The sequence below is a fragment of the Haliotis rufescens genome, unplaced genomic scaffold (assembly GCF_023055435.1).
Source record: "Haliotis rufescens isolate VD_foot unplaced genomic scaffold, xgHalRufe1.0.p SCAF_13, whole genome shotgun sequence".
NCBI classification, from domain to species: Eukaryota; Metazoa; Mollusca; class Gastropoda; order Lepetellida; family Haliotidae; genus Haliotis; species Haliotis rufescens.
In genome coordinates this window covers 5,272,515-5,298,936 of record NW_025963813.1, presented here as the reverse complement: position 1 = coordinate 5,298,936, position 26,422 = coordinate 5,272,515, and the positions used below count along the sequence as shown (strand labels likewise).

Genomic DNA, 26,422 nt, shown 5'->3' with positions numbered 1-26,422 from the left:
TTGCAGGGTCGATGCATTGATCATCGCTGTGCGGAGTTTACATCTAAATATGGCCGCTGCGGAAGCATTCAACGTTGAGAAACTTTTGTCACTTTTGAGAACATGCCGAGGAGAGAAGAACGAAATACTAATAGACATGTATGTTGACGCATACGAGGAACTGGGAAAGTAAGAATATTTGTAATTCGACCCCTGTCTGTTTTTGATGGACACACCAGACGGTAGCATATGAAGGTCCGATTTTCGATCACCCTTACCTCTGTGTTGAGGAGGTGATCGAGAAGTTGACGAGTACAGGGTGATATTCGTTTGTTGATTTGGCAACAATGCTTTCTAACGGGCGCAGCTTACCATAACGCTAATTGGCCCAGGGTGCCTACTGTGGCTCTCGCTTCACAGATCTCACATGCCTCTTCAATACTTAGTGTTAGTTGTGTTAGGCTCAGGGTAGGTAGCCCTTTCGTTCCGATCAAGCACCCCTTTGCGATCTTTATGGTTAGGTACTCCTTTCCGATCAAACACCCCATCACGATCCTTAGGGTTGGGCACCACTTCCCGATCAAACACCCCATCACGATCCTTAGGGTTGGGCACCACTTCCCGATCAAACACCCCATCACGATCCTTAGGGTTGGGCACCACTTCCCGATCAAACACCCCATCACGATCCTTAGGGTCAGTTGTGAAGTAGCAAATTGTTTAGCTGTCTCTTTTAACTACTTACTCCAATGTAATTTGAGGAAACTCCATACAATTTTTATCTAGTTTCCAGTTTTGCGAAGAAAATGGCTTCTGCACATAACGATAAACAATCGGGTGCTGATGATTTGGTAAATGAGCACCAATTATTTGTGATAGCACCCGTGGACCAGTGGTAGGGTGTACACTGTAGCTTAATTAGATTAACTTATTACTGCTTAGCTTCAAGCTGGCAACATGAGTTTGATCCTCCAGTAATTGAAATATGAAAAAGTGCGCCCGGTAAAGTGCACTACTCCTGTTGATTAGTGGCCCACAATTGTAGTCATCCACTGCCGTTGCAGTGTGCAATTTTGCCAACCAAGGAAATTAGCTAAACTATGGAATAGAATTATTTGCAACCGAGGTCGAAGCAGGCCTAAAAGCAGTGACAAGACTGCAATTTACTGGGTGCAGCATATGGTGCTAATATTGGCTCTCACCTCACTGATCTTGTGATCATTTCCCATCATTTGGATTAGTACCTCTTTCCTGTATCTTGGGTATAGTTTTGTGGGTTAGCATATAATTTAGCTCTCTTGCCTCTTTTAACGAATTAGTCCAATGTAATCTGAGGAAAATAGACAATTTTTATGAACAGACATTAAACTGTCAACCTGATGTGTTTCAGTTGGGTTTAAAAAATATTTTTAACAGTGCTTTCAGTTATATCTTATCAGCTGAAACTCCTTAATAATATGGTGCATTTGAATGTCATTTCTGTAGTTCTAGACACAACATATACGCTCAACATGTAGGCCCACTGTTAATGTTGATCATTTCTTTCTTAAAATTTAGCATCAGTTGATTTGTCCTGCCGATAGTGGTACTTGTATTCACACATTGTCATAATGTTTCAGACTTCTGGTTCTCTTCGGGAGTGTTTTTGGTTTTGTCAACTCTGATGTAACCAGCAAGGTTGAGATTCTCCGAGCCTATCGGAGCTCAGGACAATCAGAGAACTTTGACTCCATCAAGTCCATGCTGGACTACGAGGTCAAGAACAATCTCACCGCCAGGAAAGACAAGCCATCAGGATCTCGCACCCTACTGCGCTTACATCGAGCCCTGGAATTCATCGTGCAGATCCTGGAAGAGATATGCAAGGGGGATAAAGACACCAAGATGGCCACTGTCTCCTTGCAAGCTTACAATCGAACACTTGCTAAATACCATCCATGGCTCATCCGTAAGGGCGTCCACATCTCCTTCTACACACTGCCGGGGAGGACTCAACTGCTGCAGCGGATGCAGTTGCTGGAGGAGGAAAGAGCTCAGGCCGTCCTGAAAGAGATCATTTCGTTGGCCGATAATTTATACACTGAAACACAGGTGCTGTATGCGGATAGAAACCTGCTTGATCTACCATAACTCCTCCTAGGTATTTGTCCACATCCTACAGTGTATTCCTATCTATGATTCCATCTTCTATGTGATAGGGCATGTGCCAATATTGGGTTATACAACTTCTGCAGCTAACACTTGTAGTCTTATTATTAGTCACTTGTGGTAAGCAGTGTTTGAAATATGCATGAAAGTCAAGGGTTCCATATTGTTAAGTCAAAAGTTCCAGGCTTAATGTTTTTTAGTTCATCCAGTGTATCATATGATGGTGAATGGGTCCCAGGTTGCTATCATAATAGAATGGATAACTGAGGAAGTACACTGAAGGACCTTGGTCTTCTTTGATTTCCAGCACTGTTAAGTCCATGTCTCTCCAGAAGTCCCATGATTTTATTTCTGCAACAAGGTAAATAGAGATTATAACCCTTGTGTGCACCAGTATCACAAATGTCATATGTTTGGAAAAAAAATGTATTATTCGAGCCTTGGCCTCATATACTTCTAACATATGATATTTATGATACAGAAACGGGGTCACAGGTGGCCCAGTCATCTGAGGCACAGCGATTCTCTGTGCAGAGTTGCCTCCCTTGGGCACGCCAGAAACCTATGATTGTGGATTTGAATCCCGGTTCACCCCGATTATGTTTCTAGGTTTGTCAGCACCATACCTGTGCTCGTGAGTTTCACCGAAGTGGTAAACGTCTGAAACCTGCATCACTTCGGGCTTTCCTCCCACATTAAGCTGACACGCCGTGATTTTACAAGAGTTCTGTTAAAGCGGCGTTAAACCCATCTCAGTCACTCACTCACTATGATACAGAACACATGATGATAATAATCTCTTCATCATATGTCGGTCTAAACATAATCAATGTTTAAGACATATTTTTATTCGAAGAAGTAACTTCAGAAACTGCATTTGAAACCAATGTTTGAGAAAACCGTCCCATTTACCATATAGTGCCAAATTAGTTGCAGCCGTTGCTTGTCTACAGAATACCCCTACATAAACTTATTTGAAACGATAGTCAATAATTTATTCAGTATGCTGTCATTGTATTGATGTATGGGGCTTGAAAGTAGTTCCTGCTAGGGGACCTCATTTGCATATTCATAGGATCGTGAATCCAAGTTTATGTGATTGGTTTTTCACATCGATAACACTATCCATTTCATGATAACTATTTTTATTACACCTAACAGCACATCTTTACACACTGCACAACAAATGAGACCACATGTATTTACATTATTATGTTTTGAAAAGTTATTGTTTTATTTTAACACTTTAATCAGAAAATATGATAAACAAAATCTCAGTGGGCTAACAGTGAAAGAACAGAGAGTTTTAGTTTTAGTTGAGTTTTAGCTTTTTATGCGGTCCTGAGAAGAAAACGTATCTACCAAATGTAAACATGGATCTATGTATTTGTTTTTACATGGCTACAGCTGGGATATATTAAAACCAACATCATGTATACAGCGTTTGTTCTGACCCTAATGGTAAAACCTGAGATTTCTGGGGACCAAGATACACCTACAGTAAAACCCAAGGATCCCAGGACCACTTTAATTTTGAATCCTTGTGAAGATCCGGATTAGTATTGGTCTCATCAACCCATGCTTGTCGTAAGCTTGATCTCGGCGTCCAACATTCCCACAGTTGTACAGTCAATCACCACTGTGTTGATTTTGGTAATCGCCAAGTTGATGTCAACACTTTACAGGTTTGTACAGGGAGAGAAATTAACCAAGAAATTCTGCTAGCCTGAATTGTGATATCATACAGCAATAACCTCCAAAATGTAAAAATTTCTCTGAGCCCTTTGGATACCTTTAACTTAAACAAAACTGAACGGGCAAGCAGGCTAGTGCTTATTTCTGTCTCTGTGTTTCTATCATCCTGAATACATTGGGTCAAGATCTTGTGTAGTGAGACTGTGGTCATGTTTGTATAATGTCAGCTAATGAAATGAGGCCATGAAGCAGTCTGGTGTTCACTGCAGTGATATTGCTTGAATATTGCTTAAAGCGACATAAAAACCTACTTACTCACTATAGTAGAGGTTGCATAGTTGTGAAGATATTGCACACAATGTCAAGAGGTGTGAATGGAATGCTCATTGGCCAGAGCCGTCACTGGTTTCCTTCGCGCTGGCCCAGTGGGGATTCCGGGTTAGAATTGGTCCCCAGAAACCTATGAGGGCTGGGACGAGTCCAAATTTACTTCCCGGGTACCCAACCCCCTATGACCCGACCCTACCCGGGTACCCACTGCAAGTCTTAAGAGTAGGGAACAAAATGTCCGATTGGTAATTGTTTTACCGCAGCCCTAGCTAAAACTATTTAGATATATGTTTCAAACAATCAGATCATGTGTTCACTGAAGTTGACTGAAGATTTATCTTTACTTAAACATATACAAGTCAAAAGGAATGAGTGCATCGTCAGAAAGAAATGCGAAACATTAGCAACTTGTAGTGTAACCACTGATCTATAGTACGTTTTTGTCATTATATCACGGGACTAACCACGTGGGTACTCGGGTCCTACTCAGGACCCACCCTACCTGAGTACCCGAGTTACCCGTCCCAGCCCTAAAACCTATGCCAGTCATGGGCATTGAAGGTTTTGAATAGGTCACCAGCAGCCAATGCCAGTCGCGGGGATTCCAGGTCAGAATAAGTCTCCAGCAGCTTATGCGAGTCATGGGGATTCCAGGTCAGAAAAGGTCCCCAGCAACCTATGCTAGACATGAGGATTCCAGGTCAGAAAAGGTCCCCATCAGCCAATGCCAGCCGTGGGGATTCCAGGTCAGAAAAGGTCCCCAGCAACCCATGCTAGACGTGAGGATTCCAGGTTAGAATAGGTCCCCAGATCCCCATGCTAGTCATTGTGATTTCAGTTTAGAATAGGTCCACAGCAGCCAGTAAAAGGCGACCAAACAGATTGTTGACGTGGCTGATGGCATGTCCTCATACATAGTATGATATGTTATACGTACTAACTGCACTGTTAAAGGAGACGTACCGCATTCGACGTAATAAGCGCCCAGGGCGCTCTCAAAATTAGAAATAGGGGGCTCTTATTAGAAATTTATTTTGGTGAAAAAAACATAGTTAAAGGATAAATTTTGTGGTTTATGCTGACAGCCTGAAATGTTTATATACGACATATATTTTTCCAGAACTTAATTGCCCATAATTAAGGGTGCATATAACCCACGAGTGCGTATTATACGCGAATAAATAAGTCTTGTGTATATTGATCAATCGGAAGAGGTGCTAATTGGGATTGTTCACTAGCCAATACATTAGCAAATATCACCGTTGGCGCTTATTAGAGCGGGGCGCTTATTACGTCGAATACGGTATGTGTTCAAGGTGAAGGAGGAACATAGAACATACAAACCTGAAGTATTGACCTTGACTTTTATCAAGTCGGGTTTACAGCTAAATGAATAAGCAAGCATTCCAACTTTTTCTGTCAACATGTTCAACACAATGATGTTTGACTGTACTGACAATTTACACTGAACCCTGATATGTAGGGGTGATCTGTTGAGTGTATTGTGTAAGATATATCTAACTTATTTTGGATTATATATTAACCATATCAATGACAAGAATGATATACATCAAATATGTTATAACATGGTCATATATCATATGATTCAGGACCAGAACTGATATATCAAATGTAACATCAAGTTTATCATGTAGGAGTTATGTATCAAATATATATATATATATATTGCCAGGTATAAGTATTGGTAGAAGAGTTTATACAGTGTAGTTAGTGATTTGTTGGTTCTGGCAAAAGCACATTAGATGTATGTTTTATTGGTTGTAGTTTTAATTGACTGTTTTATGAGTAGATGTAGAAACTGTGAACCATTAGATCATGCCTCATTAGCTTAGGTTACTCACCATGTCAGGGACCAGTTTGAACCAGTTTGAACTAGTGCACAGCCTCTGTTCTGTCTTAATGTCACATGACCCCCAGAAATTGAATTTGTTTTCAAGGACGTCTCTTGAGACCTGGTTTCTGGTTATGTACTAATTATCCCCTGCCTTTACATCCACCTCTGTATGTCATCCCCCTACTGCCCCTTTATAACCTCTCCTTACTACTCAAGCCATCATACCTGCTCCTTTCATCCTTCCCTTTTGTACCCACTTTCATTCCCCCACTTTATATCCTTCTCTTTATATCCTCCCCTTTTCCCCACTCATTCATCCCTTCCTCTTTATATCGACCCCTTTATATCCTCCTCTTTATATCAACCCCTTTATATCCTCCTCTTTGTACCGACCTCTTTATATCTTCCTCATTATCAGTCCCAGGCTAATTCTGTGATAAACTGATCAAACATCTGGAGTAAAATTTACGAAATTCTGCAACTGAGATTACCTACTTCTGCGGTAAATTTCTCCCTAAAATACAAACTCATATGCATAGTGTCACTGATATTGGATGTTATGGTTGGATGTAAACCCACTAGTGATAATAACGTTTATAAGTGAAAATTATTTATTTCAAATTTTGTTTATTTTAGGATTCATATTTTGTATGTTTGAATCCCATGTTAATGTTTGGGCATCATAGAGTGCAAAATTTTATAGAAAAGGTTGAAAATAATGAAAGATAGTGTATTGATTGATTAAAAAGATTTGTCTGCAAGTCTGTGGTCATTTACATTTTCTGCCAATTTTTCTGTGATCGTGGAAACGCAGAATGTGCTGGGACTGCATTGTACCTTCCTCTCTGTCTTGTTTATACCTTGTCTTGTCTTGTCCTGTGTGAACCTGGAGGTGAGGATGGCACATTCCTCCATCACAAGCCAAGGTGGGGAATCAGGGTATTGATCCAAATGGAAAGGGGATACAATACCCTGGATAATAGAGGATGGTGCTGGAGGTGTGTTGTGGTGATGTGTGATCATTGTGATGATAGTAGTGATTTGTGTTCCTATGTATAGTGTTGTGGTGTGTTGCTTCATAGACAAATAGCAGGTGTGATGAAATGTTATGCAGCTTGTGTTTATTCAGACAGTTTCCACACAACAGGTTTTGATCCCACCTACCTCTCCTCTTTCATCACCGTTTATTTGTGATCTAGAACAGAGTCAGGTTTTTGTTATTGTTTTCAAGATTTTTTTCTTGGAACAGGTCTTGGTGGATTGTAGTATGATGTAGGCAATGGTGTTATATGGGTGTGTTTTCATGTCAACAAAAGTTGTATTTCTCAGTTGTTTCAATGTACTGTATTCGCCGTAATAAGTGCCCTGCTCCTGTCAGTGCCTCGTAATCAACTTCTGGACCAATCTGTGAGTAATGTTTATAAGCATCCATTAGCCATCACAAACCATAGTTTCTTGTGTATTTTACAGATTCTTTTTACAGAAAACAACAGTGTAGAAGGGAATACAAAAAAATATTATATAAATTTAACTTTCATTTACAACAAATTTGACTTGTGTGTGGTTTTATTAAACATCCAGGGTGCTTATTACGATGAATATGGTAATAGAAAAGAATTTTGAAACTTAGATATGTACTTGTATCTTTGTAAGTTTATCAGTTGTGTAACACAGATTATTTATTTAGTCCTGCTTTTAACATGTTTTATTAATTTATGACACAGAATTAATGATGTTGTTAATGGTTCTAATCACTGAGTGTTTGTGTTAAAATTTCAATCTCCAAACAAGTACTTTGTCCAAAGTAACAGATGCTATTTTCCCTTGTGGGGATTGTGGGTTTGAATTGGTCCCCAGCGTGATGGACAGTCCTGGGTCAAGGAAACTGGTATTCCTGCGCCAGTCCCCACATACGTCACACCACCCAGACTTCAGCGCTAGTGATCGATTACAACTGATTATTGATATATTTCACTATCAGACATTTGTGGCTGTAATGATTGTGCAAGAAATTATTCAGATATGCATCAATTATCACCGATACAATAAATGTGTGACTGTTCAACATGAACATGTGTCACCATGGTTACAGATTAGGCATCTAAAAGTTACAAAAATAATCATGATTTAGAATATAACTCTTTGTTTGTTTGTTGTTTAACGCTGCACTCACCAATATTCCAGCTATATTACGGCGGTCTGTGAATAATCGAGTCTGAACCAGTGAATCCACTGGTTGACATTACAAGCAACGATCCTGACCATCCTAGCCATAAAGTTGCCTCTTATGACAGGAATAGATGCTGGGGACCAATTCTATCATGGGATCCTCATGGAGCTTCACATATGTATAGAACTTATTCAGTTTCTTTGAGCGTTGATGACATGGATTCTGAACTGAGTCTATAAAGGGATTCCAGGTGGTTATCTCATGCTTTGACACTCTCATTGGCAGCACTTGATTGGCTCTATGTTCTACAATGTCAACTGTCAAACTACCAACAGCTTATTGTTAATTATACATTATAGATTGTTAATTATACATTATAGATTGTTAATTACACATTATAATTTATAGAAAACTCAATAAATGATCACAGATTTGATGCTGAATATATTTGTCAAACTTGTCTGATTAAATTATAACTGCCATAATTTACACATTACAAAGTCTTTTGAATATGAGATGACAATATATCTTTGACTTTAACATTTTTGTAGACTTGATGACTATTTTGTGATTTGCACATGAATATGTTAGCTTATGAAGTGCAAAAAGTGGTGAGAAACGTGAAGATTTTGAAGAGTATATAAACTCATGAATAATAATAATAATAATTTGTAATGGCCTGAATTTTTATTTCATATCAGATCTGTGATTGAAGCTAAGTCTTCATACCATTTTCTGAACATAACAAGCCTTGCACTAGTTTTTTTTAAAGTGATTTCGTAAAAATTATTACACCTAATATATATTGTGTGTAGATGATTGTTTATTGAATTATGCCAAGAAATTATTTCATTTGTCCTAGATAGAGGACAAGTCAGAGGGTATTATCTGGATATACAAGTAGTGCCATGAGCACAACGGAAGCTTTCACATATATTTCACGTGTCAATCCTTTTTGTCTCAAAAATGTACTATCACAAATTCTCCATCTTCCAGTAGAGCTACATATCAAATGTTGCATGAATTGCATGTGCAGCACACGGCCCCACGTCTGCAGTAAGTTGACCCAGATAGTAGTGGTCATCATGTGATAATGCAATGTTTCATTGGTCAAGGGCATATCTCATTTAAATCAGATCTTTTACTCTGATTTGATACCTCTCTGCATGAGAGGTATCAAACTGGAGCAAACCATCCAATTTTCTGATTTGATACCTCTCCATGAAAAGTATAAGAAATGGAGCAAAAGATATGATTTTAATATTTTAAAGATTGAATAATAAGTCTTATCCTCAGATTGGTCCTTCTTACTAGTAACTAATTATGACACTGTGTCTTTAGACAAATTGTTTCCTTGCCATTAAGGGTGTGGCTGCTAGGGCCATCTTGTAAATTGGTGTCAACTTTAGTCAAGCAAGACAACTTGTCATGCCATATTTGTCCTGCTTTATGGGTTTAATGTGTGTTTTATTGTTTTATTCGTGGCCTTGATGACCAGTTTCACTGAACAACTATGTATTGTGCTTGTTTGTTTAATAACAAAGCTGCTATTATATGACACATATTTTTGTTGACAGAATAAATTTTGAAATAAATTAAACTCACTTTGTTATGATTGTGAATTGTTTGTTTGCTTGTTTATTGTATACTGCAGTTTTACAATTTATTGCTCTGGAAATAAGACAATGGACAAGACAATCTGGTGATTGACATCATGAGCATCCATCCACGCAACTGCAATGACATGCATTCAACCAAGTCATCAGGTCAAGTCCCCTCATTCAACAAGCACAGGTTGCTGGAGGCCTATACTCTTACTCGGATTGAGTTGGGTTTAAAACCACTTTGAACAGTATTTGAGTTACATACAGGCGTGTCAACATAATGTGGATGGAAAACCTGCAGTGATGCATGTCTCACACGTTTGCTGACAACCCAAGAAACATAATCAGAGCAAACCTAAAATCATAGTATTGTCATAGCAACTGATTTATGACACCCATTGTCTGAAGAACATTTGATTAAAAAGGCTCATTACCCTGGAGCCATGACATCTATATGCCTTGAAACACTTAATTGCTGTTGTTTATATGATGCTAATCCTAATTGTTAATCCCCATTTTTGTGTACATCGACCGTCTGCCATCCTGCTGATGAATAACTGTTTACATTTATATTTATTACTTACTAAATGTCAGGTGACCTTGGCTATATAAGCCTTGATCAAGAGAGATTAGGAGGAGAAAGAAAGGTCGTACCCTTAGCCTAGCTAGGGTTAGGCTGGGTGCTCCGGGGCACCTAGACAACAACCACTACCACTATGTGCTGACCTGGCACATAGTGTCTTTTGTATGTATATATCTACATGTATAAAGTAAAACTGTATATACCACAAGCCATCATCTCCAAGTTGTCACTTCCTACAGGAACCATACGGCGGCCCCTTGCATATACGAGTATGCAAATTATTTATTAATCAACATCAGACCACATGCGTTGTTAATTTTCTTGTGTGCCCAAGGGAAGCAACTCTACACAGCGAATTGTGGTGCCTAAGACGACTGGGCCATCTGTGCCTCACCCTTTCCGAGAATCCCAATGGGTCAGTGAGTGAGTGAGTGAGTGTACGAGTGAGTGAGTGTGTGAGTGAGCGACCTGTTAACAATCAAATCTGGGCCACTGAGTGAGTGAGGCAATGCGTATTATACTCAAAGTTGAGTGAGTGAGTGGACAACCCATGAATAACAAAATCCGGGCCAGGCAAACCATCGGCTGAATGCACAAGAAACAATCAGCAAGGTGACACACTGACAAGTCTGTTGCCCCCATGGCTGTAGTGCATGGCTCTGGCTTCGAACTCACTGAACATCCTAACTATTCATCAGATTTCCACCTCTTCCCTAATCATGAGGTCATTTCTGATGTGGCGGACATTTTATAACACCAGGACGAAGCTTTCTACTCGGGGGTCATCATAGTATCCAGTGTTTTTATTCAAATGCAACAAGGCAAAGAAGCGTTGGTTTGAACGTAGGTTCAAAGGTCATGATGTCATTTGCTGCTCACGTGTCTGGACGATTCAAGCGGCCGGGTCACGTGTCTTACGGCTCCATCGTCCCCTTCTCTCAGATGAGTCGCTGACATCGCCGAGACACTACATACCGCTGATGTGGTGTTCTCGATTATCCGCGACACACTGGAGATGCAGATTGGATGAATCTCACCAGTCTCAGAAAAGAAAAATGACCTGGCGTGAAAATCACACAGTCGCTGGTGTGAAGGGGTACACGATCTCAGAGTTTGGCGTTGAATCTTTGGTATAATATCGGTAAGTTCGACTAAGGACCCAGGCGTCATTCTAGTTTATTTCACGAGATATGCATCGTCAAATGTGACTAAACTTCATAAACCATGGCAAAACAGTTGCTCTGTATTGAAGTAAAGCAAGAAATTCCGCAATCAAATTTCCGGGTCTTTCTATAGGTAAAGCAGACATTTTTTTCTTATCGTAACCTAAGATTGGTATCCTCACGAGTTTCATGAAACGGGACCCCGTGAGTCTTCAGACACGCCGACAGCAAATGATTGCTGGACATACACATACCAGGTATACAATTGACATGTTTCAACTTTAAAAGTTATGCAATAGATATTTGATAACATACCCCAAAGAAAATAAAATGACAGTTAGCCTCAAGTACGAACAGTAATGGATATCGCCCCTGAGCTAAGTTATTATACGTGAAATGTTATAAGATAAGAAATATAACCAAATTGTACATTTGTTTTCATAGTAACGTTTGCTGGTAAATATTTAATCTGCCACGTTGTCGCAGAGATTGTCAGGCAATTTTGAAAATCTGAAAAGTGATTGAAGCGTTCGTAAAATATTAATTGTTCTACAGTTGACGTGAATGTGCAATATGACGAGTCAGCAGCAACAACAACAATAACGATAATAATAAAAAAAATTGTTTAAAATAATACCATTTTTTGTAAATTTTTACGCCCAGTGAATCTTGGTTTCTCTTAAGATAGTAAAGGTCAAATTTGACTAAAGCAAGTTTGGTGCTTCGATCTATGTACCTCAACATAGTAGTCCCAGGAAACTATTCATGACAACAGGTGTGCATTCTAATTGTTATAACTCATCTCAGTTGTATTGTATATTTACTGTCAGCCATGCCAAACGAGCTGTACAGCAGTTACTGCTCATTCTACCCTGAATTTGGAATTTACTTGATTCTGATTGGTCAATCAGAGGCTATTAAATCATAATAAACCCGAAACAGCTGGTTAGACGGCCGCATCACCGCGGGAGCTAATATTCATTGAATAGCACTTTTTTCAGTCATTGTCAGTAGGCATATTTGAATAATTATATCTACAATTACAGGTTACAAAATGCACAGATGCGGTTACTACAATATTAAAAAAACACGACAGAAATCTACAAAGGGAATGTATTTATGTTTTTGAGACAACAGAGAGCTTGGAATTTTGGCGCTTTTCTATATACAACTATGACATCATATCTTTTGTGTCACAATGAGCGATATGACGTCATAATGGTGACGTGCGATGTAGAGCGAAAGCCTTGCAAAGCTTGCTTTGTTTTCTTTAGGGATGCCCACCTCATGTTAGCTTACCAAGTTGCCGTGCTTCTCTGCTTTCAATGCCTGTCATATGTTCGAGTAAAGTATGACGGTGTATATACAGAGCCATATTTTGTTCAGTGATTCCGTAATTCAGATCGATAACCCACTCAAAACACTGGACTCAACCCATGCCGCTTCCCTCAGAATATTTGCTAACACCAAAGAGTTCGCGTTTTATTTAGTCATGGTAGAATGGAGATAAACATACTGTGTTTTCAATGTAGAGCTAGGTTACCTGGTGATTTAACAGCGCTAAAATGGAACATTTGGAATTAATTTAGTGCGGTTAAATCTACAGGTAACCTAGCTCTACATTGAAAACACAGTATGTTTATCTCCTAATTAACACTCTTGTTTATATGTATGACCCAACTCAGGTCAGGTGACCTTGACAAAACAGGCCTTGGTCCAAAGACAAAAGGGAGGAAGTCTCACTATCAGCTAGGTTAGTTCTCTGTGGCACCACAACTAATACTGTTTCTTGTAACTATCTACCAATATACTGTAAACATTGTATATGATGCAAGCTATAGAGTGGATATCACTTCTGACCGAGAACTGTATACGTTGCACATATATGAAAATGCAAATAATCACAATTTGTGCAAGCGTGTGTAACTGTCCACCTTGTGTAGTGCTTAATAATAGTTCTGTGCCAAATAAAATTAAATGCACATACACAGTATATAAATTTAATTTTTGGACAACCCCAGCTTATTTGTCAAAGGAATCAATTTACCATGAAATAACAGGGAATTATCTATGATTCAATGCAAGCATGCATAACTGTCCCCATCATGCAGTGCTTAATTATAGTTCAGTGCCAAATAAAATGAAATAGACGTATACCGTGTACACAGTATATATATTTAATTTTTGGACAACCCTAGCTTATTTGTCAAAGGAATCAATTTACCATGAAATAACAGGGAATTATCTAGGATTCCAAACTAAGTGCCCTTGTCAGGCAATTTGGATGTATACAGTTTTTATTTTCTTGAGTACAGTGATATTTTAACATTGCATTCAATGCAACAATGCAAAACTAAACATTAAAGTTTCTTCACCATTTTGGTCAGTGAAATACAAGACACTTACACAAAGCCGTAACTTTAGATATAATTATGTAACTTGAATCTAGTAATTTTAGTTCCAATTTTTGGCATTTTTTCTGACATTTGCTGCTGCCTCTGAGCAGGCCTGATGACAGACTAGAAGCAGGGAGTCAGGACCAGGTCGAGTCTTGCAACATTGACTCGCATGTGACATTGGTATTTAAGATCTGAACCACAGTTTCGCAGACAAGGCATTGAAACATTGACACATTTATAAACGTGTAGCCAAAACAAATTATTTGTTTGTTTGATTTTGTGTTTGTATAAGAATGACAAAAATTCATTTAAGTAATTTCTTATTGGTTGTTTCTCCCAGTTGATTGAATGTTATGATTAGTCTGTCTTTAAACCCTGATACAAATATATATCAAATACAGCCCATGCAAGTCTATAATGTTTGGCAAGTCTAGATTACTGCAGTATCTGAAATGAAGAGAGTTTCTGGGCTCCCTTTTATGATATTTTTATTAAGATATCTGAACAGCTGTTTTTTCATGTTCGATATTGTCATAGCGACTGATTTACGACACCCATTGTCTGAAGAGCATTTAATTGCAAAGCCTCATTACCCTGGAGCCATGACATCTATATACCTTGAAACACTTAATTGCTGTTATTAATAAGATGCTAATCCTATTTGTTAATCCCCATTTTTGTGTACATCGACCGTCTGCCTTCCTGAACGAGATGTGCAAGTATGTCACTGATGATTTACTGTTTACATTTATATTTCTTACTTACTTAATGTCAGGTGACCTTGGCTATATAAGCCTTGGTGCAGAGAGATTGAGAAAAAGAAAGGTCTTACCCTTAGCCTAGACAACTAGACACCTAGACAACAACCACTACCACTATGTGCTGACCTGGCACATAGTGTCTTTTGTATGTATATATCTACATGTATAAAGTAAAACTGTATATACCGCAAGCCATCGTTTCAAAGTTGTCACTTTCTACTAAGAAGCATACGTCAGCCTCTTGCATATACGAGTATGCAAATTATTCCTTAATCAACGTCAGACCAAGGCGTTGTTAATATGTTCATTTCAGAGACAAGATGTTACTCCATGTTATGATGGATAACCCTAGAAAAAGCTTTTGGGTTTAATTAATGTTGGTTTTCTGTGCTTTCTTTGGAACTTTGAGGTCTTTTAGTAACGAAATATGTCCATTTGAGTCCTGGCTTGATGACCCAGGGAGCTGGCAAAAGCTTTATTTCAAATAAAAAAAAGCACCATAAACTGGGCTGTAATGTTTTTGAGCCATTGATATTTCCTCACAATTTATCATCCAAGTTGGGTATTGGTATTTTTGGGGGGTATTCAACAGATTCATTCTCGATGGGGTCCAGTCTATTGGATTTCATAAACTGATGAGCAGACATTTTAAAAATAATTCTACTCCTTTGCTGTGTCAGTAACTTCTAATCAGCTTGTTCATGTTCTGCCCCAAGCTAGTCACATGTCACATACCCTAATACCGTATTCCACGTAATTAGCGCCCCGCTCTAATAAGCGCCCATGGCGATATTTGCTAATATATTGGCTAGTGAACAATCCTAATAAGCACCCCTTCCATTTGATCAATGTACACAAGACTTATTTATTCGTGTATAATACGCACTCATGTGTTACATGCACCAGAGCTCCAGATAAGCTTTTGGTGTTGTGGGTTTTTACCCATGCATTTTAAAATCATTGGGTATCAGTAATTCTATGTGCGTATTCAAATTTCTGTTACCCACTAGTTTTTACACATGTGGGTATTTAAGTTAAATATTTAAAAACACTATTCATCTAGTCCCTACAAACTGGTGTCGTGTGGGTTCGAGAGCTTTATAGGACCAAAAATACCACGATACTTCCACAAGAAAGTGTGATGGCAAATGATCATGATGTAACTGTCATCGTGGAGTTTGGCAAGGTTGACGGAATGCCCGTTATAATTTCAAAATAAGTTGCTGATTTGCTAATCGAATACGCAGGGTTACTTCACAATATTTTGATGATACGCACAAGTTTCATTTTTGTAGCGTATCTGTAATGTTCATTGCGTATTTGATACGCTTAGATTATATTTTACTGTGTATTTCTGCATTTCTGATGCGTATTTCACGCAGATACGCGTCTTATCTGGAGCACTGCATGCACCCTTATTTATGGGCAATTGAATATATGAATCGTGTATAAACATTTCAGGCTGTCAGCATAAACCACGAAACTTACGTTCTTTCAACTCTCTTTTTTTCACCAAAATAATATTCCAATAAGAGCCCCCTATTTCCAAATTTGAGAGCGCCCTGGGCACTTATTACGTCGAATACGGTAACTGTGATACATGTCTATGTTATAATGAGCAAGATGTTGCAAACCTGTGTGTTATTCACTGCAGATGAGTCCATGTATATGTGATGCCTGTATTCTGTCAGTAAGAAAAGATCTGTAAAGACAAACGTGTAGGCATGCTGAAAAAGCTTCATTGGGTAATGGCGCGTAGTGTTGTTACAATTCTAAATGATCAAATATTTTCATGTGCATTTGTAGGCAAGCAACAAATTAATTGGATTGTGATTTTGTTTGGATACATTACGCAAATACACATCTTATCTGGAGCTCTGCGACAATGATGTTGTGATTTGATAACAATGAGTAATATTCATTATACCCATTAGGGTAGTGGGGTAGCCTTGTGGTTAAAGCGTTCGCTTGTCATGCCGAAGACCCGGATTTGATTCCCCACATGGGTGTGATGTGTGCCCATTTTTGGTGTCCCGTCGTGATATTGCTGGAATATTGCTAAAAGCGGCGTAAAACCAAACTCACTCACTCACTCACTCATTATTCCTATCAGATTTGTTTGTTGTTTAACGCAACACTCAGCAATATTCCAACTATATGGCGTCGGTCTGTAAATAAATGGGTTGCTGAAGACCTATTCTACCCTGAGAAGCTTAGCTCAACTGCATGAGAAAAGTGAAAAAATGTAACCATCTTCTCATGACTTGAGTTTTATTATTTCAAAACACCAGTTAAAATAATTGTTCACTGGACAGGCTAGATGTCCTGAAAAAATAAAGAGTTGTGGATATAAACTGATTGTGTGGCTCCTTTTCTAGAACAAAATGTGGTTCTTGAAGATCTCCTGCCAAAATATTCTGTCTGAAACAAAACTCTCTGAAGTAAACATATTTTACAGAAAATAACAGTTGTAAAATTATGGTCATAACATATTATAAAAAGGAGCCAAGAGACTTTCTTCATTTTCAGATACTGCAGTTATCTAGACTTACCAAATATTATAGACTTGCTTGGGCTGTATTGTTTCAGTGTGTGTATGACAGACTAGGTAAAACCTCATGACAGGCTATTTGTTTCCAGTCGGACTGGGACAGATAACGCGGGTGCTCGGGTACAGAGTTGGAACGGGGATCCACAGGACTACCTGGATCCGTGGTTTGTCATGTGATATATTGTTTAATGAAACATTTATCACTATAACTCTATGGTTATACTGCAAGTCACTAATGTTCACATTTTTTCTGACCCATGCACGCATTCCTTCTGACTTCTACATGTCTGAATAGAGATAAGGCTTCAGCCAACTTCAGATCATTTTTATCTTGTATCTAAATAGTTTTTGCCAGGGCACTGATAAAACAATTCAACATTTTGTTCCCACCTCTTGACACTTACAGCAGGTGCCCGGGTCGGGTCGGGTACCTGGGTGCTAAACCCAATTCACCACCCCTTAACCCCAAAGCAGCCCCACTCCTGACTCCCCTGAGCATCAAATTTTATGTTCCTTATACAAAACCGAATATCTTTCACTGCTTGACAAGCCCAAGTCAAGAAAGCTGTTTTGAATTCCAAAATGTGATGAAGTTGATGTTTTCTTCGATACTGATTACATTGTGCATATTGATGCACAAAATGACAAAACTGGTTCCCCAAGGGTGAGTCATCAATCAACATGCACTCACTCACTCAAGGCTTGAAATATAATATTGGCGTTCAGGACGAAACTGAAACTGTGGTGATTGATTAACTTGGCTTTTGGCCTTGACGATGGAGGTAATTGTGACTGATTTAGATGAGATTGTGTCCCAAATGAATTCATCAATGATCGTGAGTGCTTGGCAGGATTGCAAGCAGGCTGATACAGGAATGTGTTAGACCGAATCCAGTGTTTTAGTTGAAAGTTGTACTTTTGTTGAAAATGCATGTACTTTTACTGGCATCAGGTGTACTTTTTCTGATACAGTTGCACTTTCACTGACACAAGGTGTACTTTTACTGACACTAGGTGTACTTTGTACTGACACCAGGTGTACTTTCACTGACACAAGGTGTACTTTCACTCACACACGGTGCACTTTTACTGACACAAGGTGTACTTTCACCAACACAAGGTGTACTTTTACTGACACAAGGTGTACTTTTACTAACACAAGGTGTACTTTTACTGACACTGGGTGTACTTTTACTGACACCAGGTGTACTTTTACTGACACAAGGTGTACTTTTACTCACACAAGGTGCACTTTTACTGACACTGGGTGTACTTTTACTGACACCAGGTGTATTTTTACTGACATAAGGTGTACTTTTACTGACACCAGGTGTACTTTTACAAACACAAGGTGTACTTTTACTGACACAAGGTGTACTTTTACTGACACAAGGTGTACTTTTACCGACACAAGGTGTACTCTTACAAACACAAGGTGTACATTTACTGACACAAGGTGTACTTTTACCGACACAATGTGTACTTTCACTGACACAAGGTGTACTTTCCCTGACACAAGGTGTACTTTCAATGACAAGGTGTACTTTCACTGACAAGGTGTACTTTCACTGACACAAGGTTTACTTTCACTGACACAAGGTGTACTTTCACTGACACAAGGTGTACTTTCACTGGCAAGGTGTACTTTCATGGAAACAAGATGTATTTTCACTGACACAAGGTGTATCTTTACTGACACAAGGTGTACTTTCACTGGCAAGGTGTACTTTCATGGAAACAAGATGTACTTTCACTGGCAAGGTGTACTTTCACTGACACCAGGTGTACTTTTACTAACACAAGGGGTACTTTCACTGACACCAGGTGTACTTTTACAAACACAAGGTGTACTTTTACTGACACAAGGTGTACTCTTACAAACACAAGGTGTACTTTTACTGACACAAGGTGTACATTTACTGACACAAGGTGTACTTTTACTGACACAAGGTGTACTTTCACTGGCAAGGTGTACTTTCATGGAAACAAGGTGTACTTTTACTGACACCAGGTGTACTTTTACTGACACAAGGTGTACTTTTACTGACACAAGGTGTACTTTTACTGACACTGGGTGTACTTTTACTGACACTGGGTGTACTTTTACAAACACAAGGTGTACTTTTACTGACACAAGGTGTACTCTTACAAACACAAGGTGTACATTTACTGACACAAGGTGTACTTTTACTGACACAAGGTGTACTTTCACTGGCAAGGTGTACTTTCATGGAAACAAGATGTAATTTTACTGACACCAGGTGTACTTTTACTGACACAAGGTGTACTTTTACTGACACCAGGTGTACTTTTACTGACACAAGGTGTACTTTTACTGACACCAGGTGTACTTTTACTGACACAAGGTGAATTTTTACTGACACAAGATGTACTTTTACTGACACCAGGTGTACTTTTACTGACACCAGGTGTACTTTTACTGACACAAGATGTACTTTTACTGACACCAGGTGTACTTTTACTGACACAAGGTGTACTTTTACTGACACCAGGTGTACTTTCACTGGCAAGGTGTACTTTCATGGAAACAAGATGTAATTTTACTGACACCAGGTGTACTTTTACTGACACAAGGTGTACTTTTACTGACACCAGGTGTACTTTTACTGACACAAGGTGTACTTTTACTGACACCAGGTGTACTTTTACTGACACAAGGTGATTTTTTACTGACACAAGATGTACTTTTACCGACACAAGGTGTACTCTTACAAACACAAGGTGTACATTTACTGACACAAGGTGTACTTTTACCGACACAATGTGTACTTTCACTGACACAAGGTGTACTTTCCCTGACACAAGGTGTACTTTCAATGACAAGGTGTACTTTCACTGACAAGGTGTACTTTCACTGACACAAGGTTTACTTTCACTGACACAAGGTGTACTTTCACTGACACAAGGTGTACTTTCACTGGCAAGGTGTACTTTCATGGAAACAAGATGTATTTTCACTGACACAAGGTGTATCTTTACTGACACAAGGTGTACTTTCACTGGCAAGGTGTACTTTCATGGAAACAAGATGTACTTTCACTGGCAAGGTGTACTTTCACTGACACCAGGTGTACTTTTACTAACACAAGGGGTACTTTCACTGACACCAGGTGTACTTTTACAAACACAAGGTGTACTTTTACTGACACAAGGTGTACTCTTACAAACACAAGGTGTACTTTTACTGACACAAGGTGTACATTTACTGACACAAGGTGTACTTTTACTGACACAAGGTGTACTTTCACTGGCAAGGTGTACTTTCATGGAAACAAGGTGTACTTTTACTGACACCAGGTGTACTTTTACTGACACAAGGTGTACTTTTACTGACACAAGGTGTACTTTTACTGACACTGGGTGTACTTTTACTGACACTGGGTGTACTTTTACAAACACAAGGTGTACTTTTACTGACACAAGGTGTACTCTTACAAACACAAGGTGTACATTTACTGACACAAGGTGTACTTTTACTGACACAAGGTGTACTTTCACTGGCAAGGTGTACTTTCATGGAAACAAGATGTAATTTTACTGACACCAGGTGTACTTTTACTGACACAAGGTGTACTTTTACTGACACCAGGTGTACTTTTACTGACACAAGGTGTACTTTTACTGACACCAGGTGTACTTTTACTGACACAAGGTGAATTTTTACTGACACAAGATGTACTTTTACTGACACCAGGTGTACTTTTACTGACACCAGGTGTACTTTTACTGACACAAGATGTACTTTTACTGACACCAGGTGTACTTTTACTGACACAAGGTGTACTTTTACTGACACCAGGTGTACTTTTACTGACACAAGGTGTACTTTTACTGACACAAGGTGTACTTTTACCGACACGAGGTGTACCTTTCAGGACACAAGATGTATTTATACTATTACTATGTGTATTTATACTGACACAAAGTGTTCTTCTGACATATTGTAGAAATTTAATTTGCTTTTGGTCAGGAGGAAGAGAATCATTTTGCTACAGGACATTTCAAGATGTATTTGAGATGGTACACAATTGGTTTGCGGTTGGTTGGTGAATGGATGGATGGGGGTGGATGAGCAGGGATGGGTGGGCAGGTGAGTTACACAAACATGAGCATACCTTCTTGTGTTGAGTTCACCTTGTCATTATGAGCGTATGTTCTGGGTCTTCAACTGCTCTCAGTCCTTCCATCCCTTACAACTGAAAATCTCTTCATCTCCAAATCTACAGAACCCATCATGAATACAATTTTCACATAGTATTTGTCGACATGACCCCAGTGACAATGAAGTAAAATTTTCAGCACTGTTAAATATCATATATCAAGTGTGAATTGTGAAATATGTTTCTGTCAATTTAAGACGGAAACATGTTCCCTGGCTATGAACTTCTCGCAAATTCGGACTCATCTTGGTAGTTAAATTGTTCAACAGTATCTGACTGAACCTGTCGTGTAATTCAGGCAAGGCATGCAGCAGTTAATTAACAGGACATGTGTTGTGAGTAGTGGGATTCAACATGTATGTTTCCGATTTTTATAATCTTTAATTCGATTTTATCTTTGCACTTCATCCATGGTAAAAATGTAAAATTCTTTTGACCATTACACAGCCATTTTCATTCAAAATGTAATAAAAATTGGTTTTATATGTGAAGTTAATATTGGGGCTCAACATATATCTTCTGTTTTTTGCTATATTTCAAATTGTCATTTTCATTTGACCTCTCAACTTTTACCATACTGCTAAATTCTTTCAAAATGCCTTTCCCAGCACAATTGCCTTAATCATGTACATGTCACTATGACACTTATAGACTGTTAACAGTTGCCTCTGTCGGCAACGGTCATGCTGGTGTATGGACAGTAAATCTTTTCACCTAAGCAATGATCTATCGTTTGTCATGTCCGGAAATATATGTTTCATGATTCAGTGATACATCAGAGAGGACCACGACTGCTTATATTGTATAGTTTACCAATCGGTAGTCATACGAAGCAAGGCGGTGAGATCAGCTGATTGTTCATTCCAGGTCAATCACATTTTGCAATCGGTTCTGAAGGTGAAGCACTTGATGTTGGAATATCACACTTATGAAAATGAAGAAGATTTTTATTGTATGCGTACCCATATCTATGCTGTAGTATATCGCCGATCAGGCTATATCATATGGATGCGATGTTAGCCCAGACCAACAGAATGTCTAGCTGTTTTCTGACATAGAAAATACTGTTGCAATATATGGTTTTCCCCGCTATCTTTCATCGTGACAATTTGTATTTTAGTTGGAAGACTCAACAAATATTGATTTTCTAAACTAATAATCACTACAAAATAAGTGCTAGTTTAAAATATTCAGTTGTAAACGACAGATATTGAATGAAGGTGCAACAGGGTGACGCTTTTGCTTGGCTCCGTCTCTACATGTCACTAGATGTCACCAGACCGGATGCAACTGGGGTTGGACCGTTGCTTCTACCATTTTAAAATGAGAGTTGTTACCCTTTGGAACAAAAAGATCGCCCATTGTTTCTCCTTATGATGACGTCATGTTTTGTTAATTTTGTTAAATATTGGTGTTCATTTTAAAACAGTTGAAATGGAATATTTCAATGCTGACAACATCTTTAGTTCAGTGTTCAGTTGACATTTTAGAGTGTTGATTACTTATCCAGGTGAGCTACAGTGCTGTGACACATTTTTTTATTTACATGAGGTAAAAAATTATATTTTGCTCATAAAGTGATATTGCAAACCCTACTTTTGACTACTTGTCCGCCATTTTGCAGATTATTGGAAATTAAGCATTTATGTGTAATTTCCAGATATTGCTTTTCTTACTTTTACTCACACAAGGTGCACTTTTACTGACACTGGGTGTACTTTTACTGACACCAGGTGTATTTTTACTGACATAAGGTGTACTTTTACAAACACAAGGTGTACTTTTACTGACACAAGGTGTACTTTTACTGACACAAGGTGTACTTTTACCGACACAAGGTGTACTCTTACAAACACAAGGTGTACATTTACTGACACAAGGTGTACTTTTACCGACACAATGTGTACTTTCACTGACACAAGGTGTACTTTCCCTGACACAAGGTGTACTTTCAATGACAAGGTGTACTTTCACTGACAAGGTGTACTTTCACTGACACAAGGTTTACTTTCACTGACACAAGGTGTACTTTCACTGACACAAGGTGTACTTTCACTGGCAAGGTGTACTTTCATGGAAACAAGATGTATTTTCACTGACACAAGGTGTATCTTTACTGACACAAGGTGTACTTTCACTGGCAAGGTGTACTTTCATGGAAACAAGATGTACTTTCACTGGCAAGGTGTACTTTCACTGACACCAGGTGTACTTTTACTAACACAAGGGGTACTTTCACTGACACCAGGTGTACTTTTACAAACACAAGGTGTACTTTTACTGACACAAGGTGTACTCTTACAAACACAAGGTGTACTTTTACTGACACAAGGTGTACATTTACTGACACAAGGTGTACTTTTACTGACACAAGGTGTACTTTCACTGGCAAGGTGTACTTTCATGGAAACAAGGTGTACTTTTACTGACACCAGGTGTACTTTTACTGACACAAGGTGTACTTTTACTGACACAAGGTGTACTTTTACTGACACTGGGTGTACTTTTACAAACACAAGGTGTACTTTTACTGACACAAGGTGTACTCTTACAAACACAAGGTGTACATTTACTGACACAAGGTGTACTTTTACTGACACAAGGTGTACTTTCACTGGCAAGGTGTACTTTCATGGAAACAAGATGTAATTTTACTGACACCAGGTGTACTTTTACTGACACAAGGTGTACTTTTACTGACACCAGGTGTACTTTTACTGACACAAGGTGTACTTTTACTGACACCAGGTGTACTTTTACTGACACAAGGTGAATTTTTACTGACACAAGATGTACTTTTACTGACACCAGGTGTACTTTTACTGACACCAGGTGTACTTTTACTGACACAAGATGTACTTTTACTGACACCAGGTGTACTTTTACTGACACAAGGTGTACTTTTACTGACACCAGGTGTACTTTTACTGACACAAGGTGTACTTTTACTGACACAAGGTGTACTTTTACCGACACGAGGTGTACCTTTCAGGACACAAGATGTATTTATACTATTACTATGTGTATTTATACTGACACAAAGTGTTCTTCTGACATATTGTAGAAATTTAATTTGCTTTTGGTCAGGAGGAAGAGAATCATTTTGCTACAGGACATTTCAAGATGTATTTGAGATGGTACACAATTGGTTTGCGGTTGGTTGGTGAATGGATGGATGGGGGTGGATGAGCAGGGATGGGTGGGCAGGTGAGTTACACAAACATGAGCATACCTTCTTGTGTTGAGTTCACCTTGTCATTATGAGCGTATGTTCTGGGTCTTCAACTGCTCTCAGTCCTTCCATCCCTTACAACTGAAAATCTCTTCATCTCCAAATCTACAGAACCCATCATGAATACAATTTTCACATAGTATTTGTCGACATGACCCCAGTGACAATGAAGTAAAATTTTCAGCACTGTTAAATATCATATATCAAGTGTGAATTGTGAAATATGTTTCTGTCAATTTAAGACGGAAACATGTTCCCTGGCTATGAACTTCTCGCAAATTCGGACTCATCTTGGTAGTTAAATTGTTCAACAGTATCTGACTGAACCTGTCGTGTAATTCAGGCAAGGCATGCAGCAGTTAATTAACAGGACATGTGTTGTGAGTAGTGGGATTCAACATGTATGTTTCCGATTTTTATAATCTTTAATTCGATTTTATCTTTGCACTTCATCCATGGTAAAAATGTAAAATTCTTTTGACCATTACACAGCCATTTTCATTCAAAATGTAATAAAAATTGGTTTTATATGTGAAGTTAATATTGGGGCTCAACATATATCTTCTGTTTTTTGCTATATTTCAAATTGTCATTTTCATTTGACCTCTCAACTTTTACCATACTGCTAAATTCTTTCAAAATGCCTTTCCCAGCACAATTGCCTTAATCATGTACATGTCACTATGACACTTATAGACTGTTAACAGTTGCCTCTGTCGGCAACGGTCATGCTGGTGTATGGACAGTAAATCTTTTCACCTAAGCAATGATCTATCGTTTGTCATGTCCGGAAATATATGTTTCATGATTCAGTGATACATCAGAGAGGACCACGACTGCTTATATTGTATAGTTTACCAATCGGTAGTCATACGAAGCAAGGCGGTGAGATCAGCTGATTGTTCATTCCAGGTCAATCACATTTTGCAATCGGTTCTGAAGGTGAAGCACTTGATGTTGGAATATCACACTTATGAAAATGAAGAAGATTTTTATTGTATGCGTACCCATATCTATGCTGTAGTATATCGCCGATCAGGCTATATCATATGGATGCGATGTTAGCCCAGACCAACAGAATGTCTAGCTGTTTTCTGACATAGAAAATACTGTTGCAATATATGGTTTTCCCCGCTATCTTTCATCGTGACAATTTGTATTTTAGTTGGAAGACTCAACAAATATTGATTTTCTAAACTAATAATCACTACAAAATAAGTGCTAGTTTAAAATATTCAGTTGTAAACGACAGATATTGAATGAAGGTGCAACAGGGTGACGCTTTTGCTTGGCTCCGTCTCTACATGTCACTAGATGTCACCAGACCGGATGCAACTGGGGTTGGACCGTTGCTTCTACCATTTTAAAATGAGAGTTGTTACCCTTTGGAACAAAAAGATCGCCCATTGTTTCTCCTTATGATGACGTCATGTTTTGTTAATTTTGTTAAATATTGGTGTTCATTTTAAAACAGTTGAAATGGAATATTTCAATGCTGACAACATCTTTAGTTCAGTGTTCAGTTGACATTTTAGAGTGTTGATTACTTATCCAGGTGAGCTACAGTGCTGTGACACATTTTTTTATTTACATGAGGTAAAAAATTATATTTTGCTCATAAAGTGATATTGCAAACCCTACTTTTGACTACTTGTCCGCCATTTTGCAGATTATTGGAAATTAAGCATTTATGTGTAATTTCCAGATATTGCTTTTCTTACATGCATGTTTCTATGGTTACTCTTTTTCTTAGAACTCAGGTCTTCAACCA

The 26,422-nt window shown here is 38.6% G+C and overlaps 2 protein-coding genes across 2 annotated transcripts in view; both read left to right on the top strand.

Annotated features, from left to right (window-relative positions):
• Positions 1–11: 11 nt before the first annotated feature.
• On the top strand, positions 12–2,708 carry LOC124152359 (ceramide-1-phosphate transfer protein-like). Its single transcript, XM_046525281.2, has 2 exons — positions 12–168; positions 1,599–2,708. The coding sequence occupies exons 1-2, from the start codon at positions 50–52 to the stop codon at positions 2,107–2,109; spliced, it is 630 nt and encodes a 209-aa protein (XP_046381237.2). The 5' UTR covers positions 12–49; the 3' UTR covers positions 2,110–2,708.
• An 8,735-nt stretch (positions 2,709–11,443) lies between these two features.
• Positions 11,444–26,422, top strand: part of LOC124152356 (neprilysin-1-like) — an 87,568-nt gene continuing 72,589 nt past the window's right edge. Inside the window, exon 1 of the mRNA XM_046525278.2 lies at positions 11,444–11,505. The gene's annotated coding sequence lies outside the window, so the exon portion shown is untranslated. The remainder of the gene's footprint in view (positions 11,506–26,422) is intronic.

What these genes read in the sequence shown, in the direction of transcription:
- LOC124152359 (XM_046525281.2), top strand. Translation starts at nt 50, where the DNA reads ATGGCCGCTGCGGAAGCATTCAACGTTGAGAAACTTTTGTCACTTTTG. An exon ending in GCATACGAGGAACTGGGAAA is followed by an intron (nt 169 to 1,598) that starts GTAAGAATATTT and finishes ATAATGTTTCAG; the next exon opens with ACTTCTGGTTCTCTTCGGGA.